Source organism: Urocampus carinirostris, chromosome 13 (genome assembly GCF_059441175.1).
Source record: "Urocampus carinirostris isolate Australia breed hairy pipefish chromosome 13, RoL_Ucar_1.0, whole genome shotgun sequence".
In the NCBI taxonomy this organism is placed as follows: domain Eukaryota; kingdom Metazoa; phylum Chordata; class Actinopteri; order Syngnathiformes; family Syngnathidae; genus Urocampus; species Urocampus carinirostris.
In genome coordinates, this window is record NC_142361.1 from 12824128 (window position 1) to 12842759 (window position 18632).

Consider the following 18632-nt stretch of genomic DNA (forward strand, 5'->3'; position numbering starts at 1 on the left):
GGCAATATACTGATCAAAGGGATCCTCCTAAGCCTGTCCTTTTTCTTTTTTTTCTTTTTTCCCGTTGTCTTTTTTCACAGATTTATTCATGATATTCCAAAATGACGTGGGGACTGGACTAAAGGTTTATAGGATGCAGGAGAGTCCACGCTAGTATCTGCTAACATACACAATATTATATGAATTGGATTACCCAATAGGTATGCCATACGCAGTTCCCAGACTGCCGTCAGTACTATATCCACTTTTCTTTAGGTGGGTAGAGCGTGTCGGCACCCGAAACCCCCACCCCAACCCCCTGGTTACTCCCGTGATATATAAGATCATTATACTTTGACCATTTTCGTTTGGCAGACCAGATTATAAAGCCTGCGTGTGGCTTCATGGGTAGATAAATTAAAGCCCTGCCAGTCGGCCCATGTGAGATTCCACATGATGCGTTTAAGGTGTTTTTTTTCTGTCCGTCTGCTCGCAATTTTCTCTCCCGCTGACGTGTTCCTCCCTCAATGAGTGAGTTCTTAACTGCAAAGAGATTCCAAGTTCCATGATTCATTTTTATAACAGGATTATGAACACATGCGTGACCAAATATGAATTGCTCACTTTGTGATTGACGCTGTCGGGAAGGTTTTAATGATGGCTTGGCTATTTTCGAAAAGAGGGACGAGCAATAAATCTAGAAAAAAAAAATCAGACGGTTTAGATACCCTTCAGAGCAGGAGATGTTCTTCCTATATATATCCATCCATCTATTGTCTGCACTGCTTATCCACATTAGGGTCACGGGTGAGCTGGAGCCCATCCCAGCTATCTTCAGGCAGTGGGCAGGGGACACCCTGAACTGGTTGCCAGCCAGTCGCATGGCACACAGAGACAGCTCTTTGATATCTTCAACTCTAAAACATACAAAATGGGAGAAAATAGTACCTTATTTTTTATTATTTATATATATATATATATATATATATATATATATATATATATATATATATATAAAATTTCATTTTACAATTATTTTCCAAGATAATGCATTTTGAAGACACTGTCTCGTCTTTGTATTCCCGAGTTTTGACGTCATGTGAAGAACACCAGGAGCTTAGCAAGCTAGTCACCACATTGTTTTACATGTTAATTAGTCAGAGGATTTTGAGTGTTTTAGGTAAGATTTGGTAGTTTTTGTGGAAAATGCCTAAGCGTTGTGTCGCAGGTGGGTTGAGCAATGGTATAACAAATGGTGAGCAGCCGAAATGGGGTGAACTGGCAAAAATAACACACACAGAGCTAACAGGGGCTAAACCAGACAGCACATGGCTGGCTTGAAGGCTGCCAAAAGGGGCTAACTGTCAGGACCAGAACGGAAACCAGACCCAATTGCGTTACGTTTCTCACAAGTTTTATTAAAGGTAGGAGGAAGGGCTGCGCCCACGATCCGGAATTCGCTAGGCGCGGGAAGCAAGTCGCTCTCGTACTCGGATTGTGATCCAAACACGGAAGTGGATCTTCCGTAGCGAGAGATGTCGGTGTCAAGGATGAAAAAACGGGTCGATAGCCGGGACAGGAGAGAAAAAAAATGTGGTCGGGGTCAGAAACTGGTCGTAAGCCGGGACGGGAGAGCAGACGTGGTCAGGATCAAAAACGGGTCATAGCCGGAAACAGACGGGAGCAAAAACGGGACAGGTGGGAGTCAAGGTTGAAAAAAGGCTTGCCTAGTATTCACTGAGGTTCGCAGATGGACTGACAAAAGGGGATTGACAGGACAGCGTTTAAATAGTGACAGGGAGCCAATCAGAGTCCGAGGCAGTTGGCGCCAAAGGAGCAGGCACAAGTAATTCACGTCGGTAATCATGACACTAACTGGAACCGATCGGTGGATAAATGGCAGGCTGGCCGACAGAGAGCATGCCGTAAGCAGCCAGGATAACAGGGAGCCAACAAAATAAAAATGTCAACTGCAACTAACACAAATCTGGCCGTAAATATACCAAATGTTCACGGCAGACTAGCCGGATGCTAAACGAGAAGACTGTCAGCTGAAATCTTACAGTAGGTAGCCGGCTACCCCGGGAACCTACTACCAAAAACAGCCACAGCAGGCAAGCCAGCTAGCCGACCGACTGCTAACGCGGCCAATACAGAACTATCAAAAATGGAATCCTTAGCCGGTATACTAATGGGGAGCTATCTGGATGATATTATATTAACTGCAAAACACTTGGCGAAAAAAACAAAAGAAAAGTCACAATCATCTACCTGAAAGGAGGCAAAGGCAAAAAAGGAACACTCGCTGTACACGATGGCAGGTACTTACCTCACGCGCTTCTGATCAAAACAGTCAGAAGTCCTTCAGCGATAATATAAGCTAAATTCCAATTTCTCCAAGCAGAAATGGGCGCTATGCAATCGCTGTTCTACAATCGCTGTCGTTTTTTTCACAGGAACTGTTATTATTATAAGTCTTTGTTATCATCCGGCTCGAGGGGATATGAGATCAATCGGTCAACTTTGTGGCCAAATTTCTTGAGTAATTACACGACGTACTACAATGACATTTACACGTTGTAACATTTTGCAACAAGACTGCATGATTGTGAGGAGGAACACGTTCTGTGCCTGATTGAAAGAGAAAAATTAGTCTTTTATTATTCCTTTAAAGATATTATGACACAAATGCTTGGGAGTATAAAAAGGCACTCACAGCTTCCACAGTTTGGTTGGATTATATTTTCTCACTGTAACTTGTTTCCTCCTGGTCACTATGTTTCTCCTGCTTGCTCATTGCCACCATGTTTTTATCTGGTGAGATTTGTTGTCGCCTTCATGGCATTTCCTTTAATTTTTATATCCACCTACAGACATACACCCTGTGTCGTCTGCTCTTATGTTCTGTTTATGTTAGGGGAAAGCTTTTCGCCCTTTGTATGTCCGCTTTTAAATCTTTGTTAGAACATGAGAGGATGGTTAGAAAGAACTGGACGTGCAGTTCCTTTGATGGTTTTTATTTACCGAATGTTCTGGACAATGGCTGTACGGTTTCACAAATGCAAAGACTGAGAGGGTTTACCATCATTATTATACAAAAAAGGAAGTTTTAAGGTGATTGTAAATGTATTACAAAGTTAAACATTAATCATTAAAATGGTCCCACAGTTGAATAGAGTAATGTTCTACTGATAATTGTTTCATCACCCTTGGGATATTTTTCTCTAACTGCTCCACTTTCGCTTGAGAAAATCAAATGTGTTTTGTTAACAGGGACGAAAGCTAGACTTTTCTTAATGTGATCCTTCGTGCAGGTTACATCTCCTCATGAGCTTAAATGTATGCTTCCAGTCTCTCATCATGTATTCCACTCAAAGGTGATAGTCCCAAGGCCACTTCTGACTACAAAATAAAACACAACTAAAGATATAATTGTGACTAAATAAATTAAAAAGTCATATATTGAGAAATTGTACAATCATGACTAAATATAGGCAGTCAAATATTTCAGTATTGAAACGCCAGAACATCAGTTAGTATACCATACATGGTCTTATCGTCTTGGCACTCTTGTGATGGGTCGTTCTATTCACATGCGAGTACACACCCTGCGTCGTCTACTTTCATGTTTTCTTCAGTTAGCACGAGTTGGTTTTCTGGCATTTTATATCATTCTCTCGTCATAATAGGACTTTAGCTGTTGTTTTGTGTTGAAATGTTTTTTTGTGTCATTCGTTTCAAGTTTTGTTATGTTAGAAGTTTTCCAACATATCGTGCGTCAACCTTTATGTTTTGTTCACTTAGTGTTAGTTTGTGTACCAACGTATCCTGTATCTACACTAGTTTCGTTGTTGTTTTAGTTTAGATCTAATTAGTGTTCCCAGCTGGGATGTGTAGTCAAACCCATGTTAGCGTAGCGTTGATGTCCGTGAATTCTGAAGATTGTACTAAACCTCTGAGCTAGAGACTGGTGGTGGGTCGTTTGCAAACAAAAAGGCTTTACGAGCCAGCTCTTTAAAGTGAAAGACAAAAGTTGGCCCGCCATCAAAAAAGAGCCGGCTCCCTTTTAATTGTTTTCTCTCTTTCTTTTTCCTACCTGTCTCTCTTTCTCTCTCTTTCCATTTCACTTTCTATTTCTCTTTCTCCCCCTCTCACTTTCCAGGCCTTTATATTTCTTTTCTCCCCTCATTGTTTTGCTCTTTCACTCTGTCTCTTTTTAAGTTACTTTCACTCTCTCTCTCTCTCTCTCTCTCTCTCTCTCTCTCTCTCTCTCTCTCTCTCTCTCTCTCTCTCTCTCTCTCTCTCTCTCTCTCTCTTTCTCTTCTGCTCTCTCTTTTTAAGTCATTCTCTTTCTCTCTATCCATCTCTTCCTCTCTCTTGTTCTCTCTCTCTCCCCCCCCCCCTCTCTCTCTCTCTGCCTTTCCCTTTATTTTGCTCTCTCTTCCTCACTTTTACTCTTCCTTTTTTCTCTATCTGTCTTTCTCGTTGCCTCTCTCTTTTCCATTCACATCCTTTCTTCCTTTCTTTTCCTGTCTCTTTTTTCTTCCTCTCTCTCTCTTTATATATATCTCTCTTTCTTTCTCTTTTTTTCAATCTCTCTTTTCTCTCCCGCTCTCTCTTTTTCAATCACGCTTTCTTTCTCCTTTTCTCTCTTCTTAATTCTCTCATGCGCTCTTTTTTTAATCACTCTCTTTCTCTCCTTATCTTTTTCTCCCCCCTATAAACAATTTAAAAGTTTAAATTAATTAAAAGCTTTATTTTATTGTTAATAGTGAGCCGAGTCGAAAGGGCCGGGATTCCCTTCACAATTTGGATAACGAGTGTGTGTGAGAGTAAGAGGGAAAGGGAGAGAGAGAGATAGATAGAGAGAGAGAGAGAGGGAGAGAAGGAGAGAGAGAGATGGAGCGCGCCCACATAACAAACTCGGCTGGATCTTTCTTTCCCTCCCTCTTCAGTCCTCCGCAACTCTCACCCGGCGACATTTGCTATCCACACTTGAAAAAGACAGGAACTTTCCTCCTCCGGTGCTATCATGTTTTGGTGTCTTCTCGCGTTCCTGGCTTTGGCCGTCGATGCTCAAAGCTCCGGCCGCTTCGTGGTGGGCTGCCCGACGCGCTGCGACAAGTCCTCCTGCCCGCGACCTCCGACCGGCGACTGCCCGGCGGGACTGACGCTCGACGCGTGCCAGTGTTGCCCGGTTTGCGCGTCGGGCGAGGGAGAAGCGTGCGTCGGCGGCGGTGGGGGGAAACTGGGCGACCCGGTGTGCGGAGAGGGACTGGAGTGCTCCGTGAGCGGCGGCGTGGGCTACACGGCCACCGTACGCCGGAGGGGCAAATCGGGCGTCTGCGCGTGCAAAGCCACGGAGCCCGTTTGCGGCAGCGACGGGGTGTCTTACCGGAACCTCTGCGAGCTCAAGCGGGTCAGCCACCGGGCACAAAAGCTCCAACAGCCGCCGGTTATCTTCATCCAGCGGGGGGCGTGCAGCGGTAAAGGTAAATGAATAAATACCCATCGGTCCGCGGGCCAAACGCAGCCTTAGCGCTTCTTGAGTCTGGCTCTTAGACATTCATTGGTCACATCTAGATCCCCGTTTAGCTGGCCTTTTGTACAAAACTAAAACGTTTTTAAAATGTTTATCTACGTATACCTGTCAACCTCCACGGCTCCATGCCCTTACAAACGGTCATATTTTCCTTTACAAAATACAGAATAATCTTACACCATATTCTTTTTCAAACGTGTTTATTTATGTCGTTTAACATGTTATATTGTACATGTGTTTCTTTATATCGTATATATTGTCAATTAACATTTTGTTGTGAGATACAGAGTTGCTCGACATGAATGAGGTTTATTATAAAAAAAGTTCAAAAATTAGGTAGCTTGGACGTTCACTGTAGAAGGAAAAAATACATGCAAATATAACTAAGTAGAATAATACATTTTCTTATTCAAATTATTCATTCATTTTATGCATTAAATTATTGTTGGTAATATACTGATTAAAAGGATAACCACAAACCTGTCTTTTTTAATTTCCCCCTTTTATACTTCCTTTTTATCTTAACTTCTTTATACAACATAATAATTCGTAATATAATGGATCAAAGCAAGTGAGCCGTTTGAGAGCCGGCTCTCTTTAATGGGTTGAGCCAAAAAAGCCAGTTCTCTAAAAAGAGACGGACTTCCAACCACTACACTACTCGAACTCGTTTGACTTGATTGATTTGCCGTTTCGTGATAGTCGGTGTATACCAGATGGTACCCATAATTGACAAATTTGGGTTTTTCCAAACAGATTTTCTTGTACGACGTACACGTCTTAAAATGCATGATAAACGTACTTTGTACGGCTATCATGTCTATTTTTAGGTTTTTGACCTTGTTGGAGCTACCGAACCTAACCAGTTTTATATGGGGGATCACACCCTTCTTAAGTGTGAAATAAAATCTGATTTTATTTCAAATTTAAGACTTATCATTTGTCTCTCGGATTTGTGAATACTTGACCCAATATGTATTTACTCATGTCTTCTTCTTTGTCGCTGATGGTGTCATTTGAAAATGGAATTTGGGATCATTTGCCTTGGGCCAGGGCAGCATGGCAGCTGAGTGGTTAGTGCGTCTGCGGCACAGTTCTGAGGTCATGGGATCAAAATCAGCTACCATTCCTTTGCGGGGTTTGCATGTTCTCCTCGTGCTTGGGTGGGTTTCCTCGGGTACTCCAAACACATGCATGTCAGGTTAATTGGCCAGTCCAAATTGTCCCTAGGTGTGAATGAGCGAGTGAATTGTATGTCTCTTTGTGCCCTGCGACTGGCAACCAATTCAGGGTGTCCCCTGCCCACTGCCCGAAGATAACTGGGATGGGATCAGCACCCCCGTGACTCAACTGAGGATGCAGAAAATGGATGAATGGATGTCTTTGGCCACTGTTCTATTAGATCCGCCATCTTTAATGCAGCCGACCTTACAGATGTTTCACGAATGGTGTGTGACTTGCCCTGCTTTGCGATGATTTACGAGACTGCAATTGATGCTGTGAGGACCGGATTGTTAACAAGTTCAAATCCAAGTGCCGACATAGTGGCCTTATCATCAAATATGTCTCTCTTCAACTCAAACTTTGTAGGCATTGTTTTCATATATTTCCCATCTCAATACAACCTGACCCGGCCCGCAGCTATTAAAATCCCGAACTAGCCCAAGCCCAACCAATGAACTTCATTTGCGGGACCAAGTACAATGCAAACCTGAAATTATCATTTTTATCTGTGAGTACTTGGGAGGAGGAAGGAAAGGACTCTGCCCTCCACCCACTGGGCGCCCACTTCTCTGTGTCATTCAGTGCTGCCATACCGACGAGTGCATGCGCTAATAAGAAGACGACAAGCTTGTATGCTACCCTGTGTGAATCTGACACAAAGAAAAAGTAAAAACAAATGTAAAAATATAGAACAAATGACAGGTGGATAGTAAAAAAAGGGAAGCCTGGCCCTAACTTGAACGTAATGATTGACATTTTAGGGCCGAACCGACCCAAATTCAGGCCGGGCTCATCCTAAGATCTCACCTCTAACGCAGCTTCTTGAAGTGTTCCTCTAGTTTTCCCAGTGCAAGTTTAGAGTTGCTCAACTTGGTATTGGACACCATGCAAATAGGTCGCTGACTCTCATCCCATTCCGGATTGACTTTAAAATCCATATTGTACTCATGTGCCCAGCCACTTTCTCTTTTTGCTCCTTTAAGTGTGGATTGAAATATGAAGAAAGTTATTACACGACGTACTACAATGACATTCACACGTGGTAACAGACCTGAGTGTGCCGGCTTCCATGCAGCACTGATTGGGCAAGCAATGTCACATGATCATCTGCAACCAGGTTAAGAACCACAGGTTCAAATACTTGGATGCTCTGAATCGAATATTTTTTAATGCCATTGATAACAATGTAGGGAACATTGTTTGCAACGAGATTAAACATGGCACTCCAGGATAAACAAGTAAATAATACTTTAAAGAAAAAAAATATTATAAAAGAATGTCTGAATAAATAGTTAGAAATATTAACAACACAGTGGAGATTGGCCTAGATTGCAGTAATAGTGCAATGGAAAGTAGTGCAATAACATTTAACAGCATCACAAATTCCCAAAAATATATATAAAATATATAATTTCCACAGTTATGAGTGCTTCTTAAGGGTGGTAAGTAACTATCTCTGAGCCTGTTAGCACTTGTTAAAAAGACCTGTAGCGGCTACCAGGCTGTAGGTTAAAGAGGTGGTCATCCTCATCTTATTTTGAAATTCCCTATTGTGCATAATGTGATAAAAATTGACAGTTGTAATGAAATTAATAGTTCTCAAAAGTTGTTTTTGTAATGTTCTTTTTAATGTAAATGTAAAAGAGATGGCTGGATGGAGTAATTATGATATCTTTATGAAAAAAATAGTACCTATCTATTTAATTAAGTCTAGAATTACTCATGCCAATTTATACCTGGTTTAATGTATTAAATGATAGAATTAGAATATATTTCTTAAAACACTTTCCAAGATCTATGAAAAATCTATGCACTGCATTTTACTATCAAAACACATGATGCTCCCTGAAACACATTTTGTGTTTAGCAACATGTTTTTAAGGGGAGGAATTTAGCCAAAATGCGTAATTCTGCACTATTTGGGTGAAATTGCCATGTAACCATATCCAACCCAAGCATTAGATTTATGAAAAAAGTTGTTTTGAAAACTTGTCAGGACCAGAACGGAAACAGGACCCAATTGCGTTACATTTCTCACAAGTTTTATTGGAGGAAAGCGAAAGGGCTGCGCCCACGATCCGGTGTTCGCTGGACGCAGGCAGCAAGTCGCTCTCGTACTCGTATTGTGCTCCGATTGCAGAAGTGGATCTTCCGTAGCGAGCGATGGCGGTGTCAGGGATGGAAAAAAACGGGTCGGTAGCCGGGACGGGGAGATCAAAGCGTGGTCTGGGTCGGAAGCGAGTTGTAAGCCAGAACGGGAGAGTAGACGTAGTCGGGGGACAAAAAGAGGTCGTAAGCCAGGACGGGAGAACAGACGTGGTCAGGAGCAAAACAGGTCGTAGCCGGAGAAAGACGGGAGCAAAAACAGGAAAGGTGGGAGTCAGGGTCGAAAAAGTCTTGCCTAGTATTCACTGAGGTTCGCAGACGGACTGACCCCAGGGGACGGACAGGACTGTGTTTTAGTAGTGACAGGGAGCCAATCAGAATATCAGATATCCAGAAGCACGGTGGTAGACTAATCCAGGCTAGGCATTCAATTTTGAAAGCAGAGAGTTAGCATATTTTGTTCACGGTGTCACACAACGCACAAATACAACATCGACTTGGTGCAAACAAGAAGAAGAAAAAACGCTCTCGGATGTCTTCATTGTGATGTCCCTGCATATCTTTCCCCTTCCTTAAATACAAACAAAAGGGCTGCAGAGCGTGACCTCATAAATGATCCTTTGAGGTTCCGAGCGCAGTCAGCGACACTAAGTGCCAGGTTGTCGCGGTTGAAAAAACAAACCGGCTATTCTATTGTGTATTGGCGCACGTTTTTCCAACTTTTGACTGCACGGATGAAGTCATGCGGACTTCCTCAGCTTGATTAAAAACACACTGGCTACAAGAAAGTCGATTTCCCTGGCAGACAGGAATGTTATTCCCTATAAAGTGGCGGACCTGCACTCCATTAGGATGTCAAATGAAAATCCTTATTACCCTAATCAGGGGAGTCCTAAACTCCACTTGGAGCGCTCTTCTACACATGAACTTCTGACTTGGTCATGATTTCCTCTCGTGGTTAATTAGTTCGCCTTATTACTCAGTGTCACATTTTCCTCTTGTATGCTTTATGGAGTTCTTATGTTTTTGGTAGTATTCAGCACAGTCTGCACCTACACAAAGCACCTGTTGAAAATCTGCTCATGTTGTCTGTTCTTTGCTGGAATTAAGGTCACTAGTCGCCTTAGTCACTGGAGCTGCTAAATATAGCAACAAAATCACTAAGTTGACAACATTGGCTGTGCTATTGGTGATAAACTCTAATGCAGGGGTCGCCAACTCTTTTGAAGCTAAAACCTACTCTTTTGTTACAGATTAGCACAAAATGCTACCAGTTTGATACGCATTTTTATGTTGCTACTATGTTAACATATGCAATTATGATAGGTTAAAATAGGCTCAGTTAACGACTCATCATCATGCCAGTTCGAAGTATGAACTCCTGGAAAATTACAATGACCGATGATATATTTTCAGAACCAGTTTGGTGGTTATCAGGTGGTCTTAGGGGCCCTACTTGGTGCGGGCACGAACCATGTTGGAGATCCTTGCCCTTGTTTGTTATTAATCTTGCTCAGTAATACATTTATTCTGTTTTTAATACCGGACACCTGCAAATGAGGTTGATAGGATGCCAGTTCATAATTTAGACTTTTACTGCGCACCGTTTGTGGTTTTGACCATTATGCACTGTTTACATCATTGTCGTAATCGGCCAATCATGTTGCGGATCTTTGATAGCCACACTGTTTAGGGCAATTTTGGTGACAGAGGAGATTTAATAAAAAGAAAGGGACCTAGAGAAGGCTTTAAGAAAAGGTTGAATTTTCTTATCAGCAGTTTGGGCTCTCCAACGTGTTCTTCTTGCAAGTTCAAAACCCATTAATGTGTTCTGTCCTTATTTTGACTGTCTACTAAACATTAAACTTATCACAATGCCTACTTGACGTTCCTTTTATGCCTGACTCATTCTTGACTAGATGCATGGAGCAGGCTCACTTGAACGGCAGACTTCCAGCACCTGCTCTCTCCCAAAACGTTGTCGAATGTAGCCTTCGTCACTCTTTTCCGTCTGCGTCTCCTTCCCAAGCTCTACCGCTAGCCCCCAAACCATAAATCACCCTCGGCAGTCACATGACAGCCTGTCTGTCTTTGATCAGAAGCCGCCGGCTTTCTTCAGGCAGACGGCACTGAGAGGAAAAAACACAAAATTAGCAACCCGTCTTTTCGGGTAGAGGCTGGACGAGTACATCAAAAGGGCGTGCGGAGGCGGCGGTCGGAGCAGCCCGATGTCTGTTTGTCACTCGCGAGCGGGAAGAGACGCTACGGTCCCAGAGGCTAGCCTGTGGCTTGGTCCAGTAGGTTTTGCAGAGCTCCTGTAGAGAGAACTTCCACATCTGCAGTGGAACGTGGAACGTTTTGTTTGGCAGCGGAAGAAAAACGCAGCTCTTCGCTGCTGCTGCTTCCTCTCAAGAGATGTACACATTCAAAGAAGGTTTTAACGAAAAGTTGGATGATCTTGACTAAGGTTGAAGCGACCGCGTAATTTGAGTAGCTCTTCTCAGCTAAAATAATATAAGCATTTTCTCTCTGTGTTTTTGTTTTTTCGAAAGTTGCACTAGAGCAACAGCAGCCTGGGATTGAATTTGCATTGCATTGTCTCTTGTAGAGTCCTTGCAGAGTACTCCCAATTAGATGAAATCTAACAAACTGACAAAGCTTAGCTACTTAAATTGAAATCAATTGTCGTTTTTGTCATCTATATTAACGTTATGAAACATTTTATGCAACAAGATTAGACATGCAATGAATTCATAAATTAAATAAAAGACTGTCAGGATAAATAGGCAAACATATTAAGCAAGTAGTGTTTCATTAGTGCAGTGATTAGCCTAACACATGAAAGGTAGGGGACTGGGTGGAAACATTTGGTGACCTGGAGAGGGATAGGTGCCACCAGGCTGTACTTCCCCAAGAGACATCAAAGGAAATAGTTCCCCTTGTAGTTAAGGGATCCAAACAACAAACAAAACAGTGCTTAAAGATTGGCTTAAGTTATGATAATAGTGCAATGAAAAGTAGTGCACTAACATTTATCAGCACTAAATAAATTCCCAAGTACAGGAGACTGGCCTAAATTGTAGTAATAGTGCAATGAAAAATAGTGCAATAACATTTAACTGCAACAACAATTTCCGAATAAATCAAACGATACATATTTGAACAGTTTTGAATGCTTGTTTAGGGTGGTGATGGCCCTGGGGAAGAAACTGTCTCTGGGCCTGGTAGTCCTTTAAGGGACCTGTAGTGTCTACTAGAAGGCAACAGGTCAAAGGGGTTGTGGCTGGGTAGAAGAGTCTTTTATGATTTTAATCGTTCTGTTGTGGTATCGCGAGCCGACAATATCCTCCAGACTGACCTGAGGGTATCCAATAATCTTCTGGGCTGTGTTGATTACTAGTTGAACGCTTTAGAAGTACAGTACTATTCCAAACACAAATATTTAATAGTTATCGTTTGTGTGTTGATTACTATTTAAGCAATTTGGAAGTTCTATCCAAAAAACAAAGATTCAATTGCCGCTGCTCCAGTTATGGACAAACAAGTCCCTCAGCCCTTTACTTCTGTGCTTGGCAACGGACCTACATTTGGGGGGAGAAACGGCATGATTTCCCTTTCTGTCAGGGTTTAATATTCAACAAGTGTTGCTTTTGGCTGAATAATTTGGCTAAATACCGGTCTCACTTAACATTGGCCTATTTTTCTTTTACACCTATTTTAAAGGCATTATGTTGAGGAATGAGAGTGATGTTGAGTTTTTGTGGAAAGTACAGATGCTGCAAATATCTTCAACGCAACGGCTTAGAAATGCCAACGTCAGGAATTTGTTTTGGATCTCTTTGCACGCGGAGGACATGCTGCGCCGATAATCACAAACAGGGCTTTGATTTAGAATGGATATCAGAGAACGATGATGTTAGACTCTGAACTCGGTAACTCGCGAGGAGCGTTTTCCATGTTCTTTGTTGCAGAAGAGAAATGGATGAATGTATGAGTTGGTGTACTGATGGATGAGTGTATGGTCCAATGGATAAAAGATGGATGAGTTGGTGGATGAATAATAAAGGTGTGGATGGATGGCTGGATGGATAGATGGATGGATGGATGGATGGATGGATGGATGGACGTCAGTAAAATGAATTGATGCTAGAAGGAAAGATAAGTGACAGAATGGTTTATTACACATCCTCGGACAGGTGATTAAAAATGTCAGGAAGCAAAACTCCATTGAGTGTCGAATGGGTGAATTGAGGGAATAATGGATCAAGGGAGGAAAACAAGGACAACTATAAAATGGCTCGATCTGAAGACTGATAAGGAGCAGATAACAATAAGAAGCAAAGAAAGATAGATAAGAAAATGGTGAGCAATATACAGACAGACAGACAGACAGGTAGGCTGTCACAACCGGAACAAGCAGTGGACCCAAATGCGTAACGTTTCACACAATGCTTTATCAAGGGATCAGCGAAGTCAGGGACAGGGGAAAAGACAGCAATCTGGTGCTCACTAGACAAGTGGAACAGGAATCCCCCGCTGCTGATCACAGGTGGTGAGGGGGACAGTCGGGGCCAGAGAGCCGAGCCGGTACAAGAGAACGAAGCATGATCGCTGATTGGAACAAGTCGAGTAGCCGGGACGGGAGAACGAAGCGTGATTGTGGATTGGAAGAAGTCAGGTAGCCAGGATGGGAGAATGAAACGTGGTTGGGGATCGATACAGGAAACGGGGGACAGAATCAGGCAGGATACGGGTAGCCGAGACAGGAGAACGGAGCGTGCATCGGGGATTGATACAGGAAACAGGGGACGGAATCAGGCAGAATACAGGTGGCCGAGACAGGAGAACGGAGCGTGGATCAGGATCGATACAGGAAACAGGGGAAGGAATCAGGCAGGATATGGGTAGCTGGGACAGGAGAACAGAGCGTGGATCCGGGATCGATGCAGGAAACCGGTCAGGATCAAAACGGGAGCCAGAGTTAAAATTGATTGCCTTGCATGCGCTGAGGTTTGCTAACGGACTGACAAGGAGTGAACGAGAAACACGTGCTTAAATAGGAAGAGGGTTAATTAGGGAAGAGTGAGCGCAGGTGAGGGCATTTGATGAATCGTGACATAGGTGATAGATAGATCGATAGATTGATAGAAAAACAGATAGAGAGAAAGATTGAAAGAGGGAAAAAATGAAGACAAATTAAAGAAAAGACAGAGTGAAGGATGGCTGGATTAAAGGACGACTGGATAATGAATGAGAGCAACGTGAAAATGAATGGGTGATTTGAAAGCAAAGTGACGGTCAATTAAAAGGCAGCAAGATGAAGAATGGGGGATTCAAAGGTAAATGATAGAAGTGGTAAAGAGGAGGGTGTTAAAGCTAACTGTGCATTTAATTAAATACACAAAAGTCCAAATTACTCTTTAGAATGTCTCATACGGCAATTTGATTGCAACTGTATGTTGTTGATTTACTTTAAAAATCAATGCCACCAGGTCAAAAAATGCTGCTGCCTGGACACCTTGTAGACACTTGAGTTATATCCAAGGCATTGAAAATCAGATCGTGCGTGTGCCGTCTTCCATGTTTCACGTAGACAGATAAACAAACTCATCCCAACTTGTAATTGTCTAGGCAGGTGAGAGTGATTTTCACAACCATAAAAAGAAAATCCCTGTGCAATCCCGGGCTATTTTAGTTTAATGATCCTCCTTTACAACCTAAACTCCTTGCTTTCAAGTGCAACGTCCTGGGGGGCTTATGACTTTAAATACTCCCCTCGGTGAGACATAATGACTGATATTTGAGAATCAAAGACATTTGTTACGTGGAAACCTTTTGCTGCTATAAGCGTCCACTGGGTGCCGAACTTAATAAGCAGGTGCATCACGCTACGTTTCCTGACTTGCCCGCTGCCGACAACTGCTTCGATTCTTGGTAAGACCGGGGTGTGTGTATGCCTGTGTGTGCGAAAGCCGCCAAAAGCAATGTAAAATATGTAAAACCAAGGTGGTGAGATAAGGTGAAGGTTTAGAATGCCGGTGCGACACGCATGAGTGTGTTTGTCTGTGTGTGTGTGTGTGTGTGCACAGGAACAGACAGGGACATAATTTGTCCCAAGAAAACAATTGAGAGGTTAGGTGGTTATAGATGCACCCTGTTTCCCATATAATTTTGTGAGAATTCAGTGGGTGGAGAGTCTAGGTCCCAGTACCCCTCCCTCCTCTGCTCAGCGAACAAAAACACTCACATTAACCAATCAATTAGCTTAAAGTGAGTGACAGGACCAAAATAAAAGTATTTTTCTACGGCAGGGAAAAAAACTGAGAAAGGGAGAGAGGGGGTGGGGGGTTGGGGCATACAAGCAGACAGACAGAGAAACAGAAAGATTGCTAGAGAGAGAGAGAGAGAAAACAATAGAGAACAATAGGGTGATAACAAAAAATAACGCCATAGGGACAGTAGAAAATGTGAGGCAGATAGAAAAAGAAACAAAGATAGACATATGGGGAATAAGAGAGCGAGAGAGTGCTTATAGAGTGGGCGGAGTGGGAGAGAGAGCAAGAGTGAGAAAGACATGGAGATGGAGCGATGACAAGTTAGCAGAGGAGAGAACAAGTTTTAAAAAAGAAGAGAGAGAGAGAGAGAGATTGAGAGATCAAAAGTGATCAAGAGAGAGAGAGCAAGCAAAAAAGAAAGAGGAGAAAGAGAGAGAGAGAGAGAATGCAAAAGACAGAATGACGGAGATAAACAGAGTGAAAGAGAAAGAACGCAAGGAAGAAAGAGTGAAAGGAAAGATATAAAAAGAAAGAGAGACAACTACAGAGAATGAGATGAAGAGTGAGAGACAAGAAAAAAGAGAGGGAAAAAGCAAGAGAGAGAAAGAGAGAAAACATTACAGAGAAAGTAAGAAAAGGTAGTGAGAGAGATTCCTAGGGAGACAAAACATTAGGTAGCGCAAGAAAGAGATAGACAAAGAGAGTGATAACGAGTGAGGATGACAGAGTTTTCAAGAAAGAGATAGACAGCTAGAAAAAAGAGAGAACACTGAGAAATAATGTAAGAGATAGATAGATAGATAGATAGATAGATACTTTATTCATCCCCTAAGGGAAATTCACATTTCCAGCAGCATCCCTGAGCTGAGAACAATACAATAATAAAGCCAAAAGAATACAATATACAGATACCCAGTGTGACGTGCAAATGCCCACTTTAGTATGTTATATAGAGTAACTAAATAGTGCTACACAGAACACATAATGCTGTAAGATTCGGTAATATCCAATGTAGGTGGTGTGGTTTAATGTGGGCCTTTACTCTGCCGGGTGGAGTTAAAGAGCCTCATGGCATGAGGAAGAAAAGATCTCTTCAGTCTGTCCGTAGTACAAGACAGTGACAGCAGTCACTGAGAGTCACTAAGAGTCCAAAAGAAAGCATGGAAGACAGGTACAGAAATAAAATAAAAATAGAGAGAGAACATTAGAGAGAGAATGACTTTGTAGAAGGATGGAACATGAGATTGAGAGAATAAGAAAGAATGAGAGAATGCCAGTGAGAAAGAAAAAGAGAGAGAGAATCTTAAGGGAGAGGGAGAAAGTGAGAGAGGGTGAGCAAGAAATGAAAACAGACAGACAATGGTAACATGTGAGCAAGAGAGAGAGCGAGCAAGAAAGAAAGAGGAGAATGAAAAAGAGAGGGAGCGAGACAGAAAAAGAGAGAGAGAGAGAGAGAGAGAAAGTAAATGCAAAAGATGGAATGAAGGAGATAAACAGGGTGAAAGAGATGAATGTATGAAAGAAAGAAGGAGAAGAAAGCTATAAAAAGAAAGAGAAAACTAAAGAGGATGAGAGTAAGAGCGAGAGATACAAAAAGAGAGGGAAAAGGCACTAAAGAGAAAGTAAGAAAAGGTACTGAGAAAGAGATTCCTAGAGAGACAAAACTAAAGGTAGTGCAAGCCAGATACAAAACCAGAGAGAACGGGAGATAGAAAAAGAGGAATAGACAAGTGGAAACAGAGAAAGAAAGAGTTGGAGAAAGAGATGGACAGAGAGAGTGATAACGAGTGAGGATGAGAGAGTTTTAAAGAAAGAGATAGCTAGAAAAAAAGAATGAGAGAGAACTAGAGACTCCTTGTGATTAAGGGCTATACAAATAAACATAACTTAACTTCACTTAACACTTAGAGAGAAAGTAAGAGAGTTAAAAGGAAAGCGCAGAAGACAAATATAGAGAGAGGTACAAAAAAGAGAGAACATTAGAGAGAGAATGACTGTGTAGAAAGATAGAACATGAGATTGAGAGAATGCCAGTGAGAAAGAAAGGAGAGAGAAAGAGAGTCTGCCCCACGCCAAATGAGTCATTTCCTTCACCGTTATGACAAAGATTTGTTTGTATTTTTCCCTCACTTAGCGTGTCGCTTTTCGACCAGTGTTTGTATTCAATTGTCTCATATGAGCCGCTCGTGTTTGTGTTCTTTGGTGTATTTTCCAGTTCAGGACAACCCAGACAGCCCGAGACACAAGTACAATTTCATCGCCGACGTGGTGGAGAAAATTGCGCCAGCTGTGGTTCACATTGAGCTCTACCGCAAGTGAGACGCATGCACCTGTGTGTGTGTCTTTGTGCGTGTCTTTGTGCGTGTCTTTGTGTTTTTCTGTGTTTCCATTTCTGTGTGCGTGGGTGAGCACTCTCCAAATTTACAGCCGACCTGTGTACTCACCCGCCGCTCTGCAGAATGCGGATAACTTTTCTATTCTGTGCTCACCTTCCTGCTTTAGACCCTCCTCCAATCTCGCCTGTCACCCAATGTTCCCTCTAAGCTGCGTGTGCGCGCAATTGTGCACTACCCAGAGCTTTTCCGTGCACTAGAAAATCCAGCAAGCTCACAAAAATGAGGGCTCGAAATTGCTCATTAAAAAGCGAATTAAGTTAAAGTTACAGTGCATGAAAGTAAAAATAAAAGGGTTCCCCTGTGTTCTAAATGCGGTATTTTGAAGTCAATGTCGAAGTTGAGTAAAGGCCCGGTCACACAGCCGTTTGCGTCTGTATCGAGGCTGAATCACGGCCAGAAATTTCTGCTTGTGAAGCAGACGCTGTTGAACGCTTTGAGATCGCCATACAGACGAGATACAGCCGTGCTTTACACGCAGTTGGCCGCGCGAAAAAGTTTTGCTGCGGGCGGCACACGTGGTACACACGAGGTAATGACGCGGTACAGACACGGAACGACGTGCTACGGCCGCGGCCAGGGCGTGGTTACACGCGGGTAGGACGCGAAACTTTAGCGGGTAATCATGGGTGGAGCACAGTCATAGCATGTTCTGCGCCTGTATCGCGGTGTTATCACGTGAATTAGATAGATAGATAGATAGATACTTTATTCATCCCCGTAGGGAAATTCACACTTCACACACAATTACTGTGTGTAAACGCGTGTGACGGTCAAACGCCTTTCTCCGCGTATATACAGCGCGATTTGCCGAGCACACGTCAGTTGTGCTCGAGACGTCAAGGGGTGAACATGGATCCCCGTCACCGTAGTGACCTCGTCTTAATCCATTTTTATTTTTTGACATTTCTTTTCATTTCATAACAAGATAATAAAATAAAAATGAAAAACTATTACAATAATAACATATTGGCTTCTTCGGTGCCATAGCTTGAAATCTTGATCTTCACGGGACTGTGTCTTGAGCGGTTATGATTCCTACAGCCCGGTGTTGTGCCGAGAAATGCATCCCTGCCGAGATTTGCATCCCCTCGCTACTGTAACCACTTTTAC

General features: G+C 42.6%; 1 protein-coding gene across 1 annotated transcript in view; it reads left to right on the forward strand.

Annotated features, from left to right (window-relative positions):
- The first annotated feature begins 4889 nt into the window (after positions 1 to 4889).
- The window catches only part of LOC148353763 (serine protease HTRA1A-like), a 59138-nt gene continuing 45395 nt past the window's right edge, over positions 4890 to 18632 (forward strand). Inside the window, exons 1-2 of the mRNA XM_088350918.1 lie at positions 4890 to 5471; positions 17342 to 17441. Coding sequence (XP_088207044.1) covers positions 5012 to 5471; positions 17342 to 17441 — 560 coding nt within the window. The 5' untranslated portion in view covers positions 4890 to 5011. The remainder of the gene's footprint in view (positions 5472 to 17341; positions 17442 to 18632) is intronic.